This window comes from Balaenoptera ricei, chromosome 3 (assembly GCF_028023285.1).
Source record: "Balaenoptera ricei isolate mBalRic1 chromosome 3, mBalRic1.hap2, whole genome shotgun sequence".
NCBI lineage: Eukaryota > Metazoa > Chordata > Mammalia > Artiodactyla > Balaenopteridae > Balaenoptera > Balaenoptera ricei.
The window spans coordinates 128,265,032-128,288,775 of NC_082641.1; the positions used below are offsets into that span (position 1 = coordinate 128,265,032).

The following is a 23,744-nucleotide window of genomic DNA, read 5'->3' on the forward strand; positions in this document are numbered from 1 at the left end:
TGAGGTGTGACCTTGGCCAAGTTGCTCCTCCTCTCCCTGAAGGGGTACATTGTGCCTCTTACCTGCCCACTGTGCCCCAGTCAGAGGTGGCACCTGGGGCAGCTGATGGACAGGTTTTTTGTCCCTGCAGCTGGGTCCACCCCCCGATGTCCGTGAGCAGGCCCATGGCGATGTGGACAGGTACGCCAGGAAAGCCAGGTAGGATGCGGGGAACACCCTATATGTGGAAGAGACCTGGGCCGGGGACGCTGGCATTGACACCTGCCAGGCCATGAACCTTCAGGGCCCAGGGACAGCTACCACCCGTGTCCTTGTGTTCCCCCGCTCCCTGGCATCCAGGTGTAGAGCAATAGGTAGAAGCAGGGGTAGGTAATCGTATGAACCTTGGTGGTTTTGATGCCAAGGAGGTGCCCCTTGCAGAGCAGAAAGAACCTTCACGTTCACCCCCTACACTCTGCCAGCCCATCACTGCTTTCACCTCTTGTTTCAGCCTCACGGCCTCACTCCAAGCCTCGCCCTATTCTGACAGCCAGCCTTTGAGCCAGCCTTTACGCCAGGCCCAGGCCCCATACCAAGCCTGGGCAAAGCCAGGGCCCGTGGGGCCCCGGTACCTGAGGAGGACCCCAGAACTGCTGGTGAGTCCCCCCAGGCCCCAGGACTGACTTCTCAAGGATCCCTGCCCCTAGCAGAGGCCTTGAGTAAGGACCCACCTCCGCCCTCTCCCAGAAAAACAAGAGGCCAAATCAATGCAGTATCGCATGTTTTTTACTTTCCATAGCTTGCCTGCCCCAGGGTGAGGGTAGGACCACAGTTCACCTCCTCACAACCACCACGGGCTACATGAGGGAAACCCCACTTCCCACAACCTGCCCCTTCTCCAGCCCTCAACTCTCTCAATTAGAACGATGTTTTCTAAAGTGCATTCTGCAGCCTGAAGTGCTCAGGTTGGGGGAGAAACTTGGTCAAAGATGTCTAGGAGATGCTGGACACTTTGCTTCCTCCTTGGGAGTTTGCAGCGCATGTTAGCATATTAAAGGCTCTGAGAAATCCTGCAGTTTGCAGAACTGTTTAACTGGAGTGAACCTAGAGTTTCCCAAATTACTTGGCTACACATTCTTTTCTTGGTTGTGACCATTAACGTCCAATGAACTAGCCTATCCTAGTCAGGCTTTGGGAAAAGTTACAGGAAGGAGTATGTGTGTGATTCACTCCAGAGCTGTCCCCAAGGCTCCTGGATAACCTGTTTGCCCAGGGCTGGAGAAACAGAGTCACATCCGAACCCCTAGAACTAGAAATGGATGAAGCCCAGATCTGGGGCAATGAAGAAGGCAGTCTGGGATGATGGAGGAAACCTCAGCTCCTGTGAGTTGACTTTTCCTACGTGATGGTCCGGGGGGCTGGGGGACCCCAGGCAAGGCCCATTGGCTCCTGTGATCTCAGTTTGCTCTCTGCTAAAGCTGGGTAAGAACCTGCTTTGAGGATCTTTTGCAGACCAAGGAGGGCGGTGTGTATGAAAGCATTTAATTAAAATGCTTATACAGGGGCGGGATTGTTACTGTTTCCAGAAGACCAACACTTCCTGAGAAGAATCTTGAATCCACAGACAGTCAGGACTGGACAGGCCTGCCAGGGTTAGTTATTCGAGCCACCCCTTTGCACTGACGGGGAGGCTGAGGGCCAGGATCGTGGGCCTGGGGTCAGGGGTGGTAGAAGGAATTAAGTGGAGAGCAGGAATGAAAGAGAGGACTGGTAAGGGTGGGGGGCAGTCAGAGCAAGGAGGAGAAAGACCAAGTCTCAGACATGACCTCCCAGAGCCTGGGGCGGAAGAAAAAGTACGATAAGGTGAAACCTGGATGCCAGATGAGACCCTAGTCCTGGCTCTGCGGGTCCCACTCCCCACCTTGGTTTCCTCATCAGTACAGGAATGAGGTTCCAGCTTGGCTGTCGAGGGTACTTAGATCCACTAGGTGGCCCCCGTGTCCTGATGGCACTGAGGCTGAGGGACCGGGAGTGCCGGGCAGTGAGCCTTGCCCGGTCCAGGAGGAGCAGCTCTGCCGGTAACCCCTAAACTGACCGGACTCTGGGCCTGGGACCGGTGCCATGCCCGATCCAGTGCCCCCCTCCCAGCCACTCACCCTCCCCAGTTTGATTCACAGCATGTGGCCCCTGTCCTCCCTTGCCCCCCAGCCCCTAGTCTAAACTTCAGACAAGCCTAGAATGGGACACTAGGGCCGTCTGTTCAGTTCCCCCAACTGGTTCAGAGGCTGAGAAAAGGCCGGGCTGGGAGTGGGGCTTGGGGGGGGTGGCTGCGGGACGTGAGCTAGCTTCAAAGCTGACAAGTTACGACTGGGGGTTGTCCCCTCTTGGTCAGATGACCAATGTGGCATGGCTGCCCATGGGGAAAGCCTCAGAACTCCCCGATCTGAACAGACAGAAGGGGAGGGAGGAAAGGGCTCCTCTTGCTTGTCCCCCGCGCCAACTTGAGGGGCCTCCGAAGCCCCATGGGTGAGTCTACGTGGCCCAAGCCCCCAGGGCTGACCGGGCACACATCCTGGCTCCCCATCTCACTCCCACCCTGGTCCCCTCCTAGGGACAAGAGGCCCCTGCTGTTTTCTCTGCCAAGTCCTCGAGAGAGAGCTGTGACCACAGCATCCCGGCGGTCCAGGCCCTATGTGGCGAGGAAGGAGACCTCAGTGGGGGTGAGAGAGGCCAGCGGGAAGGCGGGGGAGGCGTCGGCCCCGAGGACCCGGTACAGCAGCTCCTCCTTCTCCTGCTGGAGCTGCCGGCGTAACTGCGACTCCTTCTCCAGGGCCTCTCGGGCGAGAAGCAGGTCCTCAGAGAGCTGCCTGTGGACACAGACAGAGCCCGGGGTTGCCGGCGGGGAACCACCCCTCGGGGTCTCCATCGACCGCAGCGACCAGCCCACTTCTCCAGGAAGCCTGCCCGGGGGCCCACCGCCCCGTCTGCCTGTCCGCAAAAGGCAACTCCAGCTGTTGACCAAGGAGCGTGGCCCTCACAGGCAGACAGCTCTGGGTTCAGATCTGCTCCACCACTGAGATGCGTTAACTCTGGACAAGGTATTCACTCTTGGTGAATTTGTAAAATGGGAATGATAACAGGACTGGCTCTTAGAGTAATTACGAGGATTAGATGAGATAATGTGTAGTCAGCAAATTACATCTGACACATGATCTTAGTTCTCATTTACTGATCCCTTACAACTGATTCATTCATTCATTTGGCCTCTTGAACCCTAAGCTTCCTGTTCCTCCTTCCTGGATTGGGCTTTCCCATGGAGCCCACTTAGCCAGGATGGAGACAAACAGATATTAATCAGCCCTGTGACTTCTGTTTCCAGGCAGAGCCGGTCCCTTGGGATTTCCCTTTGCTGACCCCCCCCCAAGCAAAGAGGAGCCGCATTCCCCAGACAGGCCTGGGGCATGGGGCTCACGTCAATCCATTACCAGGGCCTCTTGGAGACTCTCCCAACTGGAAGTTCACAAAAAAAGCGGTGGGGATGGGAGGAGGGGGGTGGGAGCAGCTACCTGGACACAGCCACCTGGTTGCGGCCTCGGGCGTGGAGGTCCTCGTTCTCCTGCTGCAGGGTGGTGATCTTCTCCTCCAACAGCAGGTTTTTTTCTTTCTGTGACAGATAAGAGCGAGCTCAGAAAGCCACCAACCTCACTCAACACAATGTGTGCTGTCACCTCCCTCTTATCTGTGGTTACTGAAAACACTGATTAACTTGAGACCAAATGTCATATTTCGTGAAGCAATAAGATTACTTGGAACAATACAGCTTGGAACACTACAGCTAAGGCGTGAACACAGGACTGCCAACTTTTCACTTTGCCAGATGAGTATTAAAAAAAGAAGAGAGCCACTACTATTTAAAATCTCCATCAGTTCACAAGAGAAAGAGTATTTTGGTTCTCCAAATGTCAGAAGTATCTAACGTACAAAAATGTAAGTGTATCTGTTATGCTATTCCACAGAAATGGTTGAAAAAAATTTATAGGGAAGCTCTGAGATGGTCCGATTTAAAATTTAGGTTGTGCGCCACACAAGAGGACAGGGAACTTCTTCCAGGACAACGTAACATAATCCGTTTCGATTCAACCCTAGGTGGGAACCTAGGCCTCCCTTGCCCCCCTAGAAGGCCTCCCTTCTCCTGGAGACAAAGCCACCTGTGTCCCCAATGCCCACCACTGCCCAGGCCTGTCTTTGCTGACTCTGGCTTTCCATATCTGTCTGACTTTTTTTTTTTTTCAGCCTTGACTTCTTCCTCAGCCCCTGCCCGACCTGTGACATCTGCCAGCCCCTCCTGATTATCCAGGCTACCTGCCCAGTGTCACCCAAGTGACAGCAACATGAGCAGTCAAGAAAAGTATAGGACCCGGATGACAAGGAGGCACTGTTGGACCCAGACCAGCCTCAGCGGCTCAAGGGCCAGCACAGGTGGCAGGTCACAGCTGGTATGGACCAGGCTGGGCCCTCCTCAAAGTACCTTCCCTGGGCACACTTGACAGAGGAAATGCCCAGAAAGCAGAAGCATGAGCTGCCCCCCCTACCATCCCCCACCAGCCGCTGCCAGCCACGGACCACTGTCTCCATGAGGATCAGCCGCTTGTCTAGCTCGTGGATTCGCTCGTTCTTCATCTCGATGACAAAGTGTAAGCTCTCCAGCTCCTGCTCCCAGAACTGGCTGGGGCTCCCGTACTCCTAGACAGGAACACAGAGTGATCTCAGCAGACCATCCGGCAGAGGGGGCAGCAGAGCACAGGCTACCTCCCTCCTACCCACTCTGCCCCCAACTCTGACTTTCACAAGTCACCTCCCTCTCTTGGCCCATGGAAAGTGCTTAATGTGCTTTATCTTACTCTGTTCAGTAGTGCATGTTGTGCTCACACCATCACAGATGAGGAAACCGTGGTTCACAGAGGTCAAGTCGCTTGTGCTAAGTGGCAGGTTTGCTCTTTGCACCTAGTTCTGAGTCCAGAGCTTGAGCACTTGACCATCCCATATGCCTCTCTCTGAACTTTACCTTCCCCCTCAGTGACATGGGGACACTGTTTCTTCCAGACCCTTGTGGAGGTAAGAGTGTCAGGTCTGAGCTCTGTCCTTGAAGAGGGACTGGGCTTTCCTGTTGCCCAGACCTGGACCTCCCTGGAGATTGAAGGAGAAGCTGCGGGTGAACTGCTGCCTACCTGGATGTGCTTCTTGTAGTCTTGGCTCAGGATGGACTCCTCTACCCTCTTCATCTTCGCCTGGAAGGCCTCCAGCTGTGCGGTCAGTCTGTCAGTGGTCTCCTGGAGAAGGGCGTGGGATGGAGATGATGAAACCCTGGCCCATAAGTCTGGAGATGGACTTCTCCATCCCACAGGGAGGGGTCAGTATTGGGTTCTTCAGTCTGCTGTTGCTCTACCCAACAATGCAGGCTCTAGCTACTTCAACCACTGCTCGAAACACACAGCCCCACCTCTCCATACCCTTGGGGACAATGTCAGGGTATTCAAGGCCGGTGGTAGCCTGGCATTCAAAATACATGCAAACCAGGCTCAGTGTCCTTGCCCTTTCTCTTCTCTCACTGCTCCCTCTACACGCCTTCTCCTGCAGCCAACATCACATCACTCTTCCAGCTGCCAGGTGCATTCCTGTCTCCATACTGCTCCCCTGCCAGGGATTTCTTCCACCCGAACCTTGCCCATTGCCTTTAGGATAGTGCACCCCCTTACTATGGCTCACAGACTCCCACCGTTTGGTCCTTGCCTCCCTCTCTGGCCTCAGCTATCTCCCACTTATACTCTATACCCAGTCATCTTGGACTTGTTTCAGTTCCACAGGTACTCTATATTTTTTCCCTTTCCTCCATGCCTTTAAACACTTTTTTTTTTTTCCTACCTAAGGCACTCTTCCTACCCTTCTTCATCTGAAAAATTCTAACCCACCCTCAGATTCCAGCTTAGATCTCACTCCCTCTAGGAAACCCCTGACCAGCCAGATTGGGTCGGACACCTCCTTTCCTGCTTCCACGGGTCCCTGTGCATCCACCCATCGCTCTAATCACACTGTGGCACCAGGCCCACGAAGTCTCCAAGATGCTCCCAACGGTCCTTGAAAAACAGGCCAACCCTTATCTCAGACTAAGTCCTCCTGAGCTAATATAATAGTGTGGTGGCCACATCACAGAGACTGACATGGCCCAACCCGTCTCACCTGCAGGGCCGCCTTGGCCTCCTGGAAGGAGTGGGTAAGGGCTTCTTTATCCTGCTCATGGGAGGCCTGGAGGACTGGAGGGAAAGGAGACCACTGTGAGCGCAGATCCCTGACACTTCACCCTAAAGCTGTCCGGCAGGCCCCATGAGCTTCAGAGAGCCCAGGTGACCCCCCGGGATCATGGGGGCCAGGAGTCTGAGAATGCTTTTATTCCTCCTCCTAGCTCATGGGCTTGGGGCTGTACCAGAACTGTAGTAGATATTTAATAGAAGCTCATGGAAGGGGAAACAAATGAGATCCTGGGAAGAACTGTGAACCCTACCAGATTGTGGGTGCCACCCATACCTGGCTGAGGGGAAGATCCAAAGATCTGCGGCAGGCTGTTAATCTCAGGCCACAGCATGCTGTGGAAAATGCACAGGGCCAATGTTCTATAAGTTGGGTTAGCCAAATCACAAAATCATTGACTCATTAGTTGTCAAACTATGGCACAAAACTACAGTAAGTACATTAGATTTGGGGCCAGGAAATCTACCTGGTCCTAATTCTGCTTCCTTAAAACTGAGAAACCTGGAGGAGATCACTTGAAATACCTAAAGTTCCTGTTGACTCAATTGTGAAATGGGTCAAAATAAGCCTGGCCTAGTTGTCTCTAAGGGGTGAGAAAAGGACATGCAAGGGCTCTCCAGGCTGGGCAGTGCTGTGCAGAGCTGGACTTATCACTCTCCAAATTCACGGAGTTTATTTTTCATCCTGCCTCCTCTACAAAGTTCCTTTTGGAAAATTCCAGCCTTGTCTTGGCTGAAAGAAGATAAGAGGGAAATGACTAGTCACTGGGTGGGATGGGAAATAGGACAGACAACAGGAAAGTGTAGTACAGCCAAAGGCCCAGGTATATAAGGGGCCTGTGTCACAGCGGGCAGTGACACAAGGAAAAGAATGTTCAGTAACATAAATGTGATAGAGCTGTCAAAAATTGATAAGATCAGCTACATAAAAACCACAGGCTTAATTTTTATAAATTATGGGCTTAATTAATTGGCCTATCAAGACAGGTTTGTTTCCAGGTAAGATGGAGGAGGCACACTCCATGCAGTCTACTGAATTTAGCTATAAAACCAGGACAGAATGAATGGAACAACTATTTTCAGACTCTGAAAAGTAAATGGTAGCAGGCAGACTGGGCAAGAAGATCAGAATTCAAAGTACCACTCAACCAGTACATTTAATTTAAACAAGACCCAGAATCTGATGTATTCAAACATCCAAAATATCCAGAATGCAATACAAAATTGCTCAGCATACAAATCCAAAATTCCTCAGCTTGCACTTCTAAATACTCAGCATCCAAAAAGTGGGAAAATCTGAATTCTCCTGAGGAAAGACATTCAACAGATGCCAACAGTGAGGTGCCACAGATGTTGGAATTATTAAGGGACTTTAAGGAAGCCACTATACAAATGCTCTGAAATAAGGGTGAACACTCTTCAAAAGAATGGAAAACTAGAAAGTGTAACCAAACATTAAAACTAGGAGGGAATTTTAGAACAAAAAAATGAAGTAAAAAACTCACTTGGTGGGCTCAATAGAAGAACAGAGATGACATAAAAAAGAGCTAGTGAACTTCTGAAGATCAATAGAAATTACCCAATCTGAAAGAAAGTGAAAGAATATTGGAAAAAAATGGACAGAGCCTCAGGGACCCAAAAGATAATCCCAGATATCTGACATTTGAGTCAAAGACTCAGAAAGGAGGCAGCGCAGAAAAACTATAGGAAGGAATGGTTGAATGCTTCCCAAATTTGGCAAAACATAACCCTACAGATTCAAGATGCTCACTGAACATCAAAGTAAACCCAACGAAATCCACACTCAGACGTATCATTTTTAAAAACTAATAATCAGCCATAAAAAGAAACGAAATTGAGTTATTTGTAGCAAGGTGGGTGGACCTAGAGACTGTCATACAGAGTGAAGTAAGTCAAAAAGAGAAAAACAAATACCGTATGCTAACACATATATATGGAATCTAAAAAAAAAAAAAAAGTTTTGAAGAGTCTAGGGGCAGGACAGGAATAAAGACTCAGACGTAGACAATGGACTTGAGGAGGGGGAGGGGGAAGGGGAAGGTAGGACAAAGTGAGAGAGTGGCATAGACATATATACACTACCAAATGTAAAATAGGTAGCTAGTGGGAAGCAGCCGCATAGCACAGGGAGATCAGCTCAGTACTTTGTGTCCGCCTAGAGGGGGGTGGAATAGAGAGGGTGGGAGGGAGACGCAAGAGGGAGGAGATATGGGGATGTATGTATATGTATAGCTGATTCACTTTGTCATAAAGCAGAAACTAACACACCATTGTAAAGCAATTATACTACAATAAAGATGTTAAAAAAAAACTAATAAAAAATCTGGAACAGAAAGAAAAATGGTGCGTTACATAGAGGAAATAAGTTTGAATGAGTTGTGGATTTCTCATTAGAAAGCTTGGAGACTAGAAGGCATAAGAACATTTTAAAACTGCTGAAATAAAAGAACTGTAAATCAAGAATACTATCTTCAGTAAAAATATCCTTCAGGAAAGAAGGTGAAATAAAGACATTCTAGATGAAGAAACACTAAAAATTCATCACCAATAGACCTGCTCTAAAAGAATTGCTCAAGGAAATTCTTTAAATAGAAGGCAAATGGTACCAGAGGGCAACTTGAAACTTCAGGAATTTAGGAAGAACAACAGAACTGGTAAACACCTGGGTAAATGTAATAGACTATTCTTTTTCCTTTGAGCTCTTTAAAATATGATGGTTAAAAGCAAAAATTATAACATTGTCTGACGGGGTATTCAGTGTATGTAGATGTAATACATAAGATTAAGTATAACAAAAAGGGGAGATGATAGACCTATATGATGATAAGGTTTGTACATTCCACTAGAACTGGTAAGATATTAATTCTAAGTAGACTGTTAGGCATATCGTAATTCTTAGAGCAATCACTAATACGTACATACACATACATATATACATACACAAAGAGATATAGTAAAAGAGAATAGGTAAGTTAAAAAGGAATACTAAAAAATGTTCAGATACTCCAAAAGAAAGCAGGGAAGGGAAAATAGAGGATAAAAAACAGAACAGGGGCTTCCCTGGTGGCACAGTGGTTGAGAATCTGCCTGCCAATGCAGGGGGCACGGGTTCGAGCCCTGGTCTGGGAAGATCCCACATGCTGTGGAGCAACTGGGCCCGTGAGCCACAATTGCTGAGCCTGCGCATCTGGAGCCTGTGCTCCGCAACAAGAGAGGCCGCGATAGTGAGAGGCCCACGCACCGTGATGAGGAGTGGCCCCCGCTTGCCACAACTGGGGAAAGCCCTCGCACAGAAACGAAGACCCAACACAGCCATAAATAAAATAAAAATAAATAAACATAGAACAAAAAACCTGTTTAAAAAAAAAAAAAGAACAAACAGAAGACAAATACCAAAACGACAGACCTAAATTCAACCATATCAATAACAACATTAAACTGCCTAAACACTCCAAATAAAAGAAACCCCAACTAGGTGCTATTGACATGATATAACACCTACTTTTTTTGTTTGTTTTTGACCGTGCCGTGAGGCTCGCAGGATCTTAGTTCCCCGACCAGGGATCAAACCCATGCCCTCGGCAGTGAAAGTGCAGAGTTGTAACCATTGGACCACCAGGGTCCCTACAAAACCTACGTTAAATATGTCATAGGTAGGGTAAAAATAAGAGTGGAAAAGCAACATTTAAGAATAAGGAAGATTCTCGGGACTTCCCTGGTGGCGCAGTGGTTAAGAATCCACCTCCCACTGCAGGGGATGTGGGTTCGATCCCTGGTCAGGGAACTAGATCCCACATGCATGCCGCAACTAAGGAGCCTGCGAGCTGCAACTAAGGAGCTGGTGAGCCGCAACTAAGGAGCCCTCCTGCTGCGACTAAGACCTGGCACAACCAAAAAATAAATAAAATTAAAAACAAAAAAAAGAATAAGGAAGATTCTCAGGGATGAAGACGTACACTACATCATGATAAAGGGGTCCATTCTCCAGGAAGACATAACAAACCTTAAATACTTATACATGAACAGTCGTTCTTCAAATTACATGAAACAAAAACTGACAGAACTGAAAGGAGAAATAGACAAATACACAATTACAGTTGAAGATGTCAACACTCCTCAGTATTCGATAGAAAAGGTAGACAGACAGTAAGAATATAGAACTGAACAATACTGTCAATGACGTGTTTTAATTGATTCATTTATAAAATACTCAATACACATTCTTTCTAAGTGCACATGAAACATTCACAAGATGGACCATATCCTGAATCATAAAACAAGCTGTAAAATATTATAAAAGAAATGAAATATAAACTGTGTTCTCTGACCATAATGGAATCAAACTGGAAATCAGTAACAAAAAGAGAACTGGAAAATGTCCAAACACTTGGAAGGAAATACACTTCTAAATATTCAGTGAGCCAAAGAGGAAGTCTCAAGGTAATCTCCCTTGAAGATATTTTGAACTGAACAAAAATAAAAATATAAAACATCAATTTGTAGGATGCAGATAATGCAGTGCTGAGGGGGAAATTTATAGCACCAAGTGCTTATGTTAGAAAAGGAGATAGGTCTCAAATCTATAAACTTCTAGTTTAAGAAACTAGAAAAAAGAGCTAACTAGATACAAAGCAAGCAAGCAGGAGGAAGGAAATAAGAAGTCAGTGAGATTGAAAATAGAAAAATAGGAAAAAAAAAATCAATGGAACCGAAAGCTGATTCTTGGAAAGGATTAATAAAATTGATAAACCTCAAGCAAGACTGACAGAGAAAAAAAATTAAATGCACAGATTGCCAATTACAGAAACTTAAAGGGATAGCATTATAGATATAGAAGATATTTAAAACAATATTAAGGGACCACTATGAACAATTCCTATGCACATAAACTTGACAACTTAGATAAAGAGTACCAATTCCTGAAAAACTACAAACTTCCAAAACTCATCCAAGAAAAAATACATAACCTGGACATTCCTTTAACTATTGAAGTTAAATCTGTACTTAAATACTTTCTGGAAAGGAAATGTCCAAGCCCATCTTTTCTTGTGTTTATCTGCTGTCTGTATATCCTCTTTGGTCAAGTATCTGTTTAAATCTTTACGTTTCTCTGACAAATTCTACTGAATAGTTAAAAATGATATAGTACCAACTCTATACAATATCTTTGAGAGATAGAAGAGGAAGGGGCATTTCCCAACTCATTCCACGAGACAAGCTTTACCCTGATACTAAAACCAGACAGATGGTACAAGAAAAAACTACAGACCAGTAGCCCTTATGAACATAGACACAAACATCTTCAGTAAAATATTAGCAAATCAAATTCAGCAATATATAAAAAGACCAAGTGGGGTTTTGTAACACAAGTCCAAAATTTGAAAAATCAATGCAATCTACCATGTTGACAGTATAAAGAAGAAAAATCACATGATTATATGGATCATAGACCTAAATGTAAAACTTAAAATCATATAACTTTTGGAAGAAAACATAGAAGATCTTTGTTACCTAGAGTTCAGCAAAGAGTTCTTAGATATATGACACCAAAAGCATAATTGATAAAAGAAAAAATAACTTGGAATTTATCAAAGTTAAAAGCTTTGCTTTGTGAAAGCCATTAAGAGAATGAAAAAGAAAAAAACAAAACAAAACCAAAACACCCACACAGACTAGGAGAAAATATTTGCAAATACAGAGGACTTGTATCCAAAATATATACAGATCTCTCAAAACTCTACAGTAAGAACAAACAAGCTAATTAAAATGGGCAAAGGATTTCAACAGACATTTTACCAAAGAGGTTATACAGACAGCAAATAAACACAAGAAGAGATGTTCAACATGATTAGTCATTACTGAAATGCAAATTACACCCACAGTGAGTCATCACTGCTTATTTATTAGAACAGCAAAAAATAAAAAGTATTGACAAGTGCTGGTGAAAAGCAACAGTGGAACTCACCCATTGCTGATGGGAATGTAAAATGATGGTCCCTTAGGAAAGCAGTTTAGTCATTTCTCATAAAGCTGAACATACATTTATCATACCCATTCCACTCCTAGGTGTTTACCCAAGAAACTTAAGAACACACAGAGACCTGTACGCAAATGTTTAGAAGAGCTCTGTTCATAATTGCCTCAAGTTGGAAACGACCTGTCCACCCCGGGACAAGGGGATGAGTGAACACTAGATCACAACTCAGCCATGAAAAAGAAGGTACTATTGATACACCCAGCCACTTGGATGACTCTCAAAGGCATCATGATGAGGGAAAGAAGACAATGTTAAAAATTATATTGTATTATTTTGTTTATCTAATAGTCTCAAAAAGACAAAACCATAGTGGTGGAGGACAGACCAGTGGTTGCCAGGGGTTGGGGTGGGAGAGGATGTGAATACAAATGGGCAGCCTGAGAGGGTGTTTTGGGGGTGATGGAACTGTTCTGTATTGGATTATGGTGATGGTTGTACGAATCTACACATGTGTTAAAGTTTATGAAACTGTATATCAGAAAGTCAATTTTAATGTATAATAATTAAAAAATAAAAACAAAAATAGAAAATAAAAGAGAGCAAGGTTATCAAATGTGAAAAACCACCACTAGCCTCTCCCAGTTATACTTCCCCCATGCTGTGCTTTTAGTCATTCATTTAATACACACTTAGGCAGCACCTAATAGGTGCCAAGCAATTTTAAAGTAACTACGAAAGAATTCTGACTGATGGGAAGAACTCAAGACAGGCAGTCCCTTCCCCTCTGGGGTTTTTACAGTAGGAAAATTTTCTTATCAATATATTTACAATGCTAAAATTAATATCAAAGCAATGCTCTGCATGGAGAAGAAAGCTGTTTTCCCATAATAGCCTTGAGAGGGAGGGAAGGAAGATTTTAGAGATACAGATACTGAAAGGAGATTCAAGGTAGGTTTTAGAGATATAGAAAGTGAACTAAGGTCCAGTGACAGACCCAGTTTCACGGGGTGTATTAGTATTAAAACGCAACCCTTCAAATTCCCAGGGCAAGGCCTTCAATTCTATTTCAAAATTGCGCTAATGTTGCAATATGTTTCAAGATTCTTAAAATTGTTCAGACCTCTGTTCTAATTATTCCATTTCTGGCAATCTAAGGATATAATGTAAAATGTGGGCACATCTTTACGCAAAACATGTTTAGTGCAGTGTTACTTACAATAGTTAAATCTATATGTCTAGACTCACAGGAAATAAGGAAAACCATGTATGCAGTGGTCTAGATTTTACATTTTAGTAGCAGAATTACTTGGAAACATGTTTGATACAATGTTAAATAAAAAGAACAAGATATAAAATTTTACATATAAAATAATCTTAACCGTGTTGTAAAAAAGATAAATAATTCTGGGGGAAAGTCATACAAATACTGATGATTAAAGAGAAATTGGTATAACATTTTCAAGGTCAATTTCAATAGCATCAAAAATCTAGATAACCTTCCCCAAAGAAGCTATACAAATGGCCAACATGCACATGAAAAGATGCTCAGCAAAATTAGTCATTAGGGAAATGCAAATCAAAACCATTATGAGATACTACTTTGCACTCACTAGGATGGCAATAATAATAATAGCAACAACGATGGAAACTAACAAGTGTTGGCAAGGATGTGGTACAATTGGAACCCTTGTGCATTGCTGTTGGAACTGAAAAGTGGTGCAGCCACTGTGGAAAACAGTTTGGTGGTTTCTCAAAAAGTTAAGCATAGAATTAGCATATGACCCAGCAGTTCTACTCCTAAGCGTACACCCAGGGGAACTGAAAGCAGGTGTTCAAGCAGGTGCTTGTACTGGTGGCACTGGTTCACAGCCCAGGTATCCACCAACTGATGAATGGATAAGACAGTGTGGGGTGCCCAGGCAATGGAATATTATTCAGCCACAAAAAGGAATGGAGTAATTTTTAAAATGGGGGGAGTAAAAGGAATGGAGTGCAAATGCACACTGTGGCATGGATGAGCCTTGGAAATGTTATGCTGGGTGAAGGAAGCCAGATGTAGGGGTTGTATGAGTCCATTTACTTGAGTGTCCGCAGTGGCAAAGCCATGAGACTCAGAGCAGATTGGTAGTTGCTGGGGGGTTGGAAGGGTGAGGGTGGAGTTTGGGAGTGACTGCTTAGTGGGTATGGGGTTTGCCTTTAGGACAAGAGAGTTCTGGAAGTGGACAGTGGTGATGGTTGCAGGGCACTGTGAATGGAGTAAATGTCACTAATGGTAAATCTTATGTGTATTTTACCAAAATAAAAGATATACGTATATAATCTTTGCCATACCAACCCTACTAGGATGTTATTCTAATGATAAAATCATGAGTGTGGCAAAGATTTTACAAAATGAGGTTCACTGTGTAAGTATCGCTGCTATTACAAACAATGGCAAAAGTTTGAAACTGCTGAAATGCCTAACCAAAGGGGCTCAGTTAAATGAACAAGGGTACACACTGGAATGCTATGTAGTTACTAAAACTGTGCTACAGGAGTTTAATGACAAGATGTTAATACAGTTCAAAGTGAAAAAATCAATTTATCTCCTCCCCCCAAAGTGTGTGTGTGCATAGATATATATTCTAGGTAAATACACACAAAAGAAGTAAAAGGGGGCTTCCCTGGTGGCGCAGTGGTTAAGAATCCGCCTGCCAATGCAGGGGACACGGGTTCAAGCCCTGGTCCGGGAAGATCCCACATGCCGTGGAGCAACTAAACCTGTGCGCCACAACTACTGAGCCTGTGCTCTAGAGCCTGTGAGCCACAACTACTGAAGCCCACATGCCACAACTACTGAAGCCCGCGCACCTAGAGCCCGTGCTCTGCAACAAGAGAAGCCACCGCAATGAGAAGCCTGCGCACCACAACGAAGAGTAGTCCCTGCTCGCTGCAACTAGAGAAGGCCCGCACGCAGCAACGAAGACCCAACGCAGCCAAAAAAATAATAATAATAAATAAAATAAATATTAAAAAAAAAAAAAGAGGTAAAAGTGATCTATATCAGAGGGGTAGCAGTGATTAGTTCTGGGTGGAATTACACACAATTTTAATTTTCTCAGTAATAAAATAATAAATACTAATAAATACTTGCTAAGTATCTTGTGAACTATCAGGGACTGTTCTAGATTCCTTCATCTATCTATCTATCTAACTATAAATTAAATTGTTTGATTCTCATAAAGACCCTATGAACAAGGGTTAACTAACTTCTTTAAGGTTACACAGCTGGTAAATGGTGAAGCTGGGATTCAAACCCAGAGACCATTTGCAGAGTCTGAGAGCCAACCATTATGCTGTAAGATCTTTTTGTTTAATCCATACATTCTAAATTTTCTATGATGAGCACATCACATGTAAAAGGAAAGAAAGTTACTTGAAAAAAATAATCAACCTAACCATACATTGTAAGAGCCGTCATCATTGTGGGGAAGGAAAACAGATATTTTAAAATTCTCCTATTTGTCAAGGTTTTCCAAATTTCCTGTAATGAATACGAATTGCTTTTAAAATGGAAAGGAAAAACACCTCTCAACTAAGGTAAAACAAAGGATGGGGTCAGAGTTTACATGCCTGGAAGGACAAGTTGAAGGACCCTGCAAATTCTAGCCCTGAAGTGACCAACTGCTTACGGACCAGAGGTGGGAGGGAGGGGACAGTGGGAGTCCCGTGTGAGCTCAGCGGGTGGAACAGGAGTCCGTTCCACACCCTCCCAAGTGCATCTTGTCCTTACCTCTCAGGGCCTCCGCATGTTCTGCCTCCAGGACTCTTCGCTGTTCATTCAGTTTCTCTCCAAGCTCTAGCTCCCTCTCCTTCTCCACCTGGGGGTGGAGGGTCCGGAGCAGGATGAGATTGAGTAGGTTCAGGGCAGCCTCGCTTATTCACTCACCGACACTGCAGCCTTTTGGAGGTTGCTGATCAGAGTCCTACCCGCTGATCTGAGCGATGGGAATGACACGTGCCCAGAGAGGGCACAAGGCCTCCAGGACACAGCAGGTGTGGCTGACTTTGCCCTCTTTAGGGCTTAGAATGGGGCTCCCAGAGATTTACCAGGTGGAAAGGGGTTTTGGAATCTTCTAATCCTGATGCCACTGAAGGCAGGGAACCCTTTATTATGTTAGTGTTTCCCCACCTTTCATTGCATAGAATGAATATAATGAATTATAGGCCAGCAGTTACAAATATTTGTTCAAAAGATAAAGGACTCTCTTCCTGGCAAAACAAGTAAGAGATACTTACACCAACAATGAAACCAAAAGATGGCCTCACTCTGGGAGTTAACATGGTTAGCAGAGCAGGAGGAAAAGAGATGGGCTGGGACTTACCTTCTGTGCCCATTTCTTCTTGTCCTCTTCGTGCTGCTGGAGAATTCTGGTGACAGACTTCTGGTGCTGCTCGGCCTCCTCAGATGCACAGAGATGGGCAGCTGTGGCTATAGGTGAGGGAAGAAAAAAAAATCACAGAGCAGAGGTTGGGACCAGGCCCAGCAGGGAGGGTGTATGAGCCTCAAGCTAAGGGGTGGGGAGCCTGTCTCCTCCTCGAGAATGGTCTCAGTTGGGGGAGGAGATCAACCTCCAGAGGCAGCCCCTTAAATCTCCCTGGCTTTGGAGACCCTCCTTCATGAAGTGCAGGAGCCAGGGGTCTCATTTTGCCCCTGGGATCTATAGCAGAGCCGGTAACTCACGGGACACGTTCAGCCCATAAAGGTGCTATTTGCTCTACCCCAGGGGTCCCCAACCCCCGGGATCTAATGCCCGATGATCTGAGATGGAGCTGATGTAATAATAATAGAAATAAAGTGCACAATAAAAGTAATGCGCTTGAGTCATCCCGAAACCATCCCTCCCCCACCCACACCCCAATTCTTGGAAAAATTGTCTTCCACGAAAACGGTCCCTGGTACCAAAAAGGTTGGGGACCGCTGCTCTACCCAATATCTAAATTAAAAACAAATAGTGGGGCTTCCCTGGTGGCGCAGTGGTTGAGAATCTGCCTGCTAATGCAGGGGACACGGGTTCGAGCCCTGGTCTGGGAAGATCCCACATGCCGTGGAGCGGCTGGGCCCGTGAGCCACGGCTACTGAGCCTGCGCGTCTGGAGCCTGTGCCCCGCAACGGGAGGGGCCGCGATAGTGAAAGGCCCGCGCATCGCGATGAAGAGCGGTCCCCGCACCGCGATGAAGAGTGGCCCCCACTTGCCGCAACTGGAGAAAGCCCTCGCACGAACCGAAGACCCAGCACAGCCAAAAATAAATTAAAAAAATAAATAAATAAATAAATAAATAAATAAATAAATAAAAATAAAAGAGTACATTCCATTTGGCCCTTGCCCTTTCACTGTTAAGAGGGAAACTGAAAAATAAAAAAAATAAAAAAAAAAAAAAAACAAATAGTGGCTGATGCTTAATAACTGGGCAGATTTTACTTAGTACGACAGATTTCCAACTTATCTTGAAAAAGCCAAAGAAGTGGCGGTGTGTGTGCCTTAGTGTCAAACAGGAGCTGGGCTGAGGGGCAGCTGCGTTCCCCTCCGTCCAGGATGTGGCTCTGCCGTTTGCCACTGTCCTAACCTCTCCTCACAGAGGACGCGTGTAAGGGGCCACTTGGTCACACACTTTACCTGCTGGGCCCTGTGTCTGAGTGTGTGACCCCTCACCTTCAGCATCCCCCGAAGCGGGGGGCAGAGAGGCTGCTGTGAACAGTGAGAAGACGCAAACAGGGAAACCCCAAAAGAGCCCTGGTGATGCCACTCTGAGTCCAACAGGCTCTGGGTCTCACCTAAGGCAGGGACCCACCCTCTCGGAGCCTCAATTACCCAGTACGTTAAATCAGGATAATGATAATACCTACCTCATGGGGCTATTGAGATGATTAAGTCAGAAAACAATGGCGATAAAAATAACAACAGCAGGTAAAGAATAAAGAGAGCTTACCATGCTCAGAAACATGCCCAGCTCTGTTCCAAGTATCTCACAGGTATTACTCACTGAATCTTCACAACCACCCAGAGTGGTGGGCACTATGATTATCCCCATGTCACAGATGAGGGAACTGAGGGACAAAGAAATCATGTAACCTGCCCAAGATTACCCAGTTCACAATCGGGATAAAGGACAGCAAACATTCTGAACTACCACCTTGTTCTACCAGCTTATGCATAAAAAGCAGTAAGTGTACAATAGCCAACACATGGAAGCAACCTAAGTGTCCATCAACATATGAATGGATAAAGTAGATGCAGTATATACATCTAAAGGAGTATTACTCAGCCATAAAAAAGAATGAAATTCTGCCATTTGCAACAACATGGATGGACCTAGAGGGTATTATGCTTAGTGCACTAACTCAGAGAAAGACCAATACTGTATGTTACCACTTATATGTAGAATCTAAAAAATACAACATATGAATGAATTTAAAAAAGCACTAAGTGTATTGCCAGGCATTTGGAGGTACTCAATAAGTACTCTTCTTCATTGTTCACTAAATGTTCTCTAAATATTCCTCGGTGCTCATGACAAGCATTGGAGGCTAATACTAGCATTGTTAGCATTATTATAAATGTAGTAGTAATAGGGACTTCCCTGGTGGCACAGTGGTTAAGAATCCTCCTGCCAATGCAGGGGACATGGGTTCGATCCCTGGTCCGGGAAGATCCCACATGCCGTGGAGCAACTAAGCCCGTGTGCGCCACAACTACTGAGCCCACGTGCCACAACTACTGAAGCCCGCGCGCCTAGAGCCCGTGCTCTGCAACAAGAGAGGCCATTGCAATGAAAAGCCAGCTCACTGCAACGAAGAGTAGCCCCCGCTCGTCGCAACTAGAGAAAGCCCACGAGCAGCAACAAAGACCTAACGCAGCCATAAATAAATAAATAAAAGTAAATGTAGTAGTAATATTACTACAGAACTTCATAGGCCAGGTTGGGTACAAGATATGACGAGAAATGTGAGGAAAGAGGCTGTGGTCAGTCCATCAGATAGGAAGTCTGAGGTCATGATCAGCTCTCATAAATCATTTGGCTCGGGGTCCCAAACGTTGGTCAGCAGTACCAGACTGGCCCCAACTGGGGAGAAGCTTATTAAAAAGATTAATCATCACTAACAATGCAGAGTCTTCAGCCCCACTCCCAGAGATCCTTATTTAGTGGTCTGTGGTGAGGCCCCAGAATCTGTACTTTTGAAAATCCCCCCCCCCCCCAGGTAATTCTTATGTACATTCAGATTGGAGAACCTCTGAATTCTGACCCAGTTGCTTATCTGGTACTTGAACTTCATCTACAATATCCCTGACAGCCTCCAGGTGGTAATGAAACACTTTCAGAGATGGAGAGCTCGTCCTATTACGAAGTATCTCTGATGATGTTAAACCAACAACCGCACAAAAAATCCTTTGAGACTGAACTGAATTCTGCCAGCCTGTTTCTGCTACATTGAGGCCCTAGTACTGATCTCTGGGTCACTGAACAAGCCTCATCTTTCTTCTCCATGAGGGCACTTCAGTCACTTGGAGAGAACTGTTGTGTTTTATTGCAACATCCTCTGTTTCTTTAACTGTTCCTTCAAGACATGGTTTCCAGATTCCTCACCAGCCTCATCTTTCTCCACTGTACTCTCTCCACTTTTTCTGGATTCCTCTGAAAATGTATTTTCCAGAAATAAACTCAGCACTCCAGGTGTGGTATCAATAGTTGGGAACAGGGAAGAACTATCACCTCCCTGATTTTAGACATGATACTGCTATTAATGTAACCTAAGTAAAATCTTGTGAGATAATTAAATAGCCATATCATGTCTGTTGATTATAAAGTAGGAAGTCTCATAGATGTCAGGGAGGCCATTTATAGGGCTGCCTACTCACCTGTGTCACCATTGAGGGGACCCAGTTCCTGCAGCTCTGGTTTGGGAGGCTGATCTGGTCCTTGGCACCTCTGGAAGAAATGAGACAACAAAGAGGATGAAGGAAGAAGGTAGGAGGTCAATGTGAGGATGGATGCTATGGTAAGATTCTTCTAAAGGCAAGACAGGAATTCCAGTCGTGCCAAACCCAGCTCTATGCCCAGTTCACTTAAGCTTCCTTCCTCACCATCCCAAGGCAGCACTCCCTCTGTGGGGAAGGGGTTCTCAGAGCAGAATTTCTCATCTTGGCCAGGGAAACCCTCTGCGGGGAGTTTGATACTGGTTGGTCTCTCCTTAGATTCTTGTGATTTGGCTAGGGCACCAACCATGGGCCCCTCTCTGCCCTTATCTTTCTTCTCTAGGGACTTGGCCAGACCTTCTGCTATTACCCTCACCCCAGTTATGGCCTTTAGGTGTCCTAAAACTTCCTAACCCCCAGTTCAGAGACAATTCCCCTTCCCTCTCAGGGCCTGTGGCTACCACAACTTCCAGCCAAGTTCCCTGTATTGAAAGCAGAGCATCAAAGTTCAAGCCATGTTTTACTATGCTTCTTCTCTGCTAGAAGGGCTGTTTCCCCAACTATAAGGAGACAGCAGTACTTAACGTGACAGATGGGGGTGAGATACTGCAGCCAGGATGTACCAGGCACTATGCTGTCTTATCTATACAATCTCAGGTAATCTTCAGAAGGACCCTGGGAAATACGAATGCCCCCCAATTTAAAGATGAGAAGGCTGAGGCAGGTGAGGAGTTAATCAAGGTAAATCAGGGGACAACTGGCAGAGCCAAGTATTTGAGCCCTACCTAGTGGGCACTTTAACCAACCTTGGCCAGTGTGGGTTGAATCTGATCAAAGGAGAGAACTGAGGCAAAAGGGCCTTCTGTACCACAAGGCAGTGGCTCCCAGATTTCAGTTTTCATAAATAATATTTTGAAATAGGAGAATTGATATGGGTTGACAAGAAAGGATGCTGACAAAAATTATTTGCAGACTATCACTATCATTTCATAAAATAGAAGACATTTTAACCTTCCAAAGTATATTAAGGAAAGCTCAAGATAGTTCTTCCAGGAAAGGGGAAGTAACATCTTACTCAACGTTACACACACATTCACACCTTTAATTTTCTCATTTCACCCCAGAGAGGTGAAAAGTTGGTCAAAGTCTGGCACTGGCCACTGGACCAGGATCTGGGGTAGAAAAAAAATTTAAGCCATTTTGTATACTTTTCAAAATGCTCTAGGATGTTAGCTAGACTTATTGTGATCATTTCACAATGTATATAAATATTGAATCCTTAGGTTGTACACCTGAAATTAATATGTTACTTCTCAATTATACCTTGAAAAAGTGTTCTGATTAAAAAAAAAAGATATTCTAGGCCCCATTTTATTTTTATTAATTATTTATTTTTGCCTGCATTGGGTCTTCGTTGCTGCACGCGGGCTTTCTCTAGTTGCGGTGAGCGGGGGCTACTCTTCGTTGCGGTGTGCGGGCTTCTCATTGCGGTGGCTTCTCTTGCTGCAGAGCACGGGCTCTAGGCACACGGGCTTCAGTAGTTGTGGCCCGCGGGGTCTAAAGGGCAGGCTCAGTAGTTGTGGCGCACGGACTCAGTTGCTCCGCAGCATGTGGGATCTTCCCGGACCGGGGCTCGAACCCGTGACCCCTGCATTGGCAGGCGGGTTCTTAACCACTGCGCCACCAGGGAAGTCCCTAGGCCCCCATTTTAAAAAACACTTCAATAAGTCAGCCTGTGAAAAGGCTATGAAAGCATTCAATTGTGAATTATCATTGTAAAGGAAAAGCTTTACTTTTTCCTGTGATAATAGATTAATAAAATAAAAATTATTAACAATTTCCTGAACTTGAGAATGAATGAAATGCTGCTAGAAAGCATACTTCCGGTTGAGGAGGGAAGAGGAGGGAAGAGGAGGGAAGGCTTCTAGAACATTCTACTCCTGCCCCTGGCACAGGGCCTGGCACAGGGCCTGGTGCAGCGTGAAACCCTGGCAAACTGAGCAAGGCACAGTGCTTCCCCCAGGCCCTGGTCCCCACATCTGCTCAGTGGCTGGCATGCCTGTCACCCTCCCTCCACCCACCCTGTGAAGTGTCTGCCCTCCTGCCCAGGGGACAGGGGACGCCTGGCCCAGGCACAAGCTGTCAACACAGGATTCTGGGGAAATGACAGGAGCCAGCCTCTCCACCCTGGGCTGGAGGAAGGAGGGAGATAAACACCAACGGTTGTCTTGTCCCTGTTGCCACCACTGGTTACACTAATCTGCTCAACGTTTTTATGAGAGTGAGATTTCCAGAATTCCAGTCTTGGCTTTTCCACAAATTTGGACAAGTCTCCTTCTTCCTCTGGGCTCCTACTTCCTCCTCTGTGAAGTGGAGGTGAGGAAGTCTTAGTTTCACCCAACGATGCCCGTGGCGTTCAAACTCTGAGCGTCTGATTTCAGCTCCTCTCAACCGCACTGAGAGGCAAGGGTTATTACAAGGGAGGAAACTGGAGCTGGGGAGGTAAGACACTGTCTAACGGGACCTTGATGTCAAAATCAGCATAAGAACAAGGTCTCAGAACAGTAGAGACTGGAACAGTATCATTAAGGACTGTGGGAGTCTAAAATCACCCAGATCTGGGGCTTCCCTGGTGGCGCAGTGGTTGAGAATCTGCCTGCCAATGCAGGGGACACGGGTTCGAGCCCTGGTCTGGGAAGATCCCACATGCCGCGGAGCAACTAGGCCCGTGAGCCACAATTACTGAGCCTGTGCGTCTGGAGCCTGTGCTCCGCAACAAGAGAGGCCGCGATGGTGAGAGGCCCGCGCACCGCGATGAAGAGTGGCCCCCGCTTGCCGCAACTGGGTAAAGCCCTCGCACTGAAACGAAGACCCAACACAGCCATAAATAAATAAATAAAATATTAATTAATTAATTAATTAATTAATGTAAAATCACCCAGATCTGGATTCAAATACTAAATCCAACACTGTGTGACTACATGGCCTCTCCAAGCCTTGGTTTCCTCAGGAGGTTATTTTAAGGATTAGATGAGATAAGGCACCTATAACATCTGGCATATTCTAAGATCTCAAACATGGCACTATGAAAGTTATCACGTTATGTTTGAAAAGCATGGCAACAGCAAAGACGCACAGTGCTTTCCTAGATCTTCTAGGCTGCCACTGGCCTCAGGTTGCCTGAAAAAAGTTCATAAAGCTCATGAGAAACTGTCTTCTCCCAAATAACCACCACAGAAGGTGAAAAACTCTTCTCCACTAACAGCTTCCAGACCTTAGGCAGGACATGGCCTTGTGCTTGAGTCTCCAGATCCTGACGGCACCCCTGCCTCCAGGATAACTCCTCCAGAATGACATGCAAGACTCATAATCTGTCCTCACTCTACTGTTCTCCTCTACATTTTCTTAATATTTAAATATTGGTAAACATCTTTTTCCAAATATAGTGGTAATAAATAATACATATTTATTCATTATTGGAATATTATATATACTTTCTTACATCTT

At 45.6% G+C, this 23,744-nt stretch overlaps 1 protein-coding gene across 1 annotated transcript in view; it reads right to left on the reverse strand.

Moving 5' to 3' along the window:
• Positions 1–2,501: 2,501 nt before the first annotated feature.
• The window catches only part of CCDC69 (coiled-coil domain containing 69), a 35,267-nt gene continuing 14,024 nt past the window's right edge, over positions 2,502–23,744 (reverse strand). Inside the window, exons 3-10 of the mRNA XM_059919115.1 lie at positions 20,181–20,250; positions 16,647–16,753; positions 16,055–16,142; positions 6,217–6,290; positions 5,208–5,309; positions 4,603–4,722; positions 3,546–3,643; positions 2,502–2,846 (exon numbers count right to left, since the gene is read on the reverse strand). Of these exons, the coding sequence (XP_059775098.1) occupies positions 2,669–2,846; positions 3,546–3,643; positions 4,603–4,722; positions 5,208–5,309; positions 6,217–6,290; positions 16,055–16,142; positions 16,647–16,753; positions 20,181–20,250 (837 nt within the window). The 3' untranslated portion in view covers positions 2,502–2,668. The remainder of the gene's footprint in view (positions 2,847–3,545; positions 3,644–4,602; positions 4,723–5,207; positions 5,310–6,216; positions 6,291–16,054; positions 16,143–16,646; positions 16,754–20,180; positions 20,251–23,744) is intronic.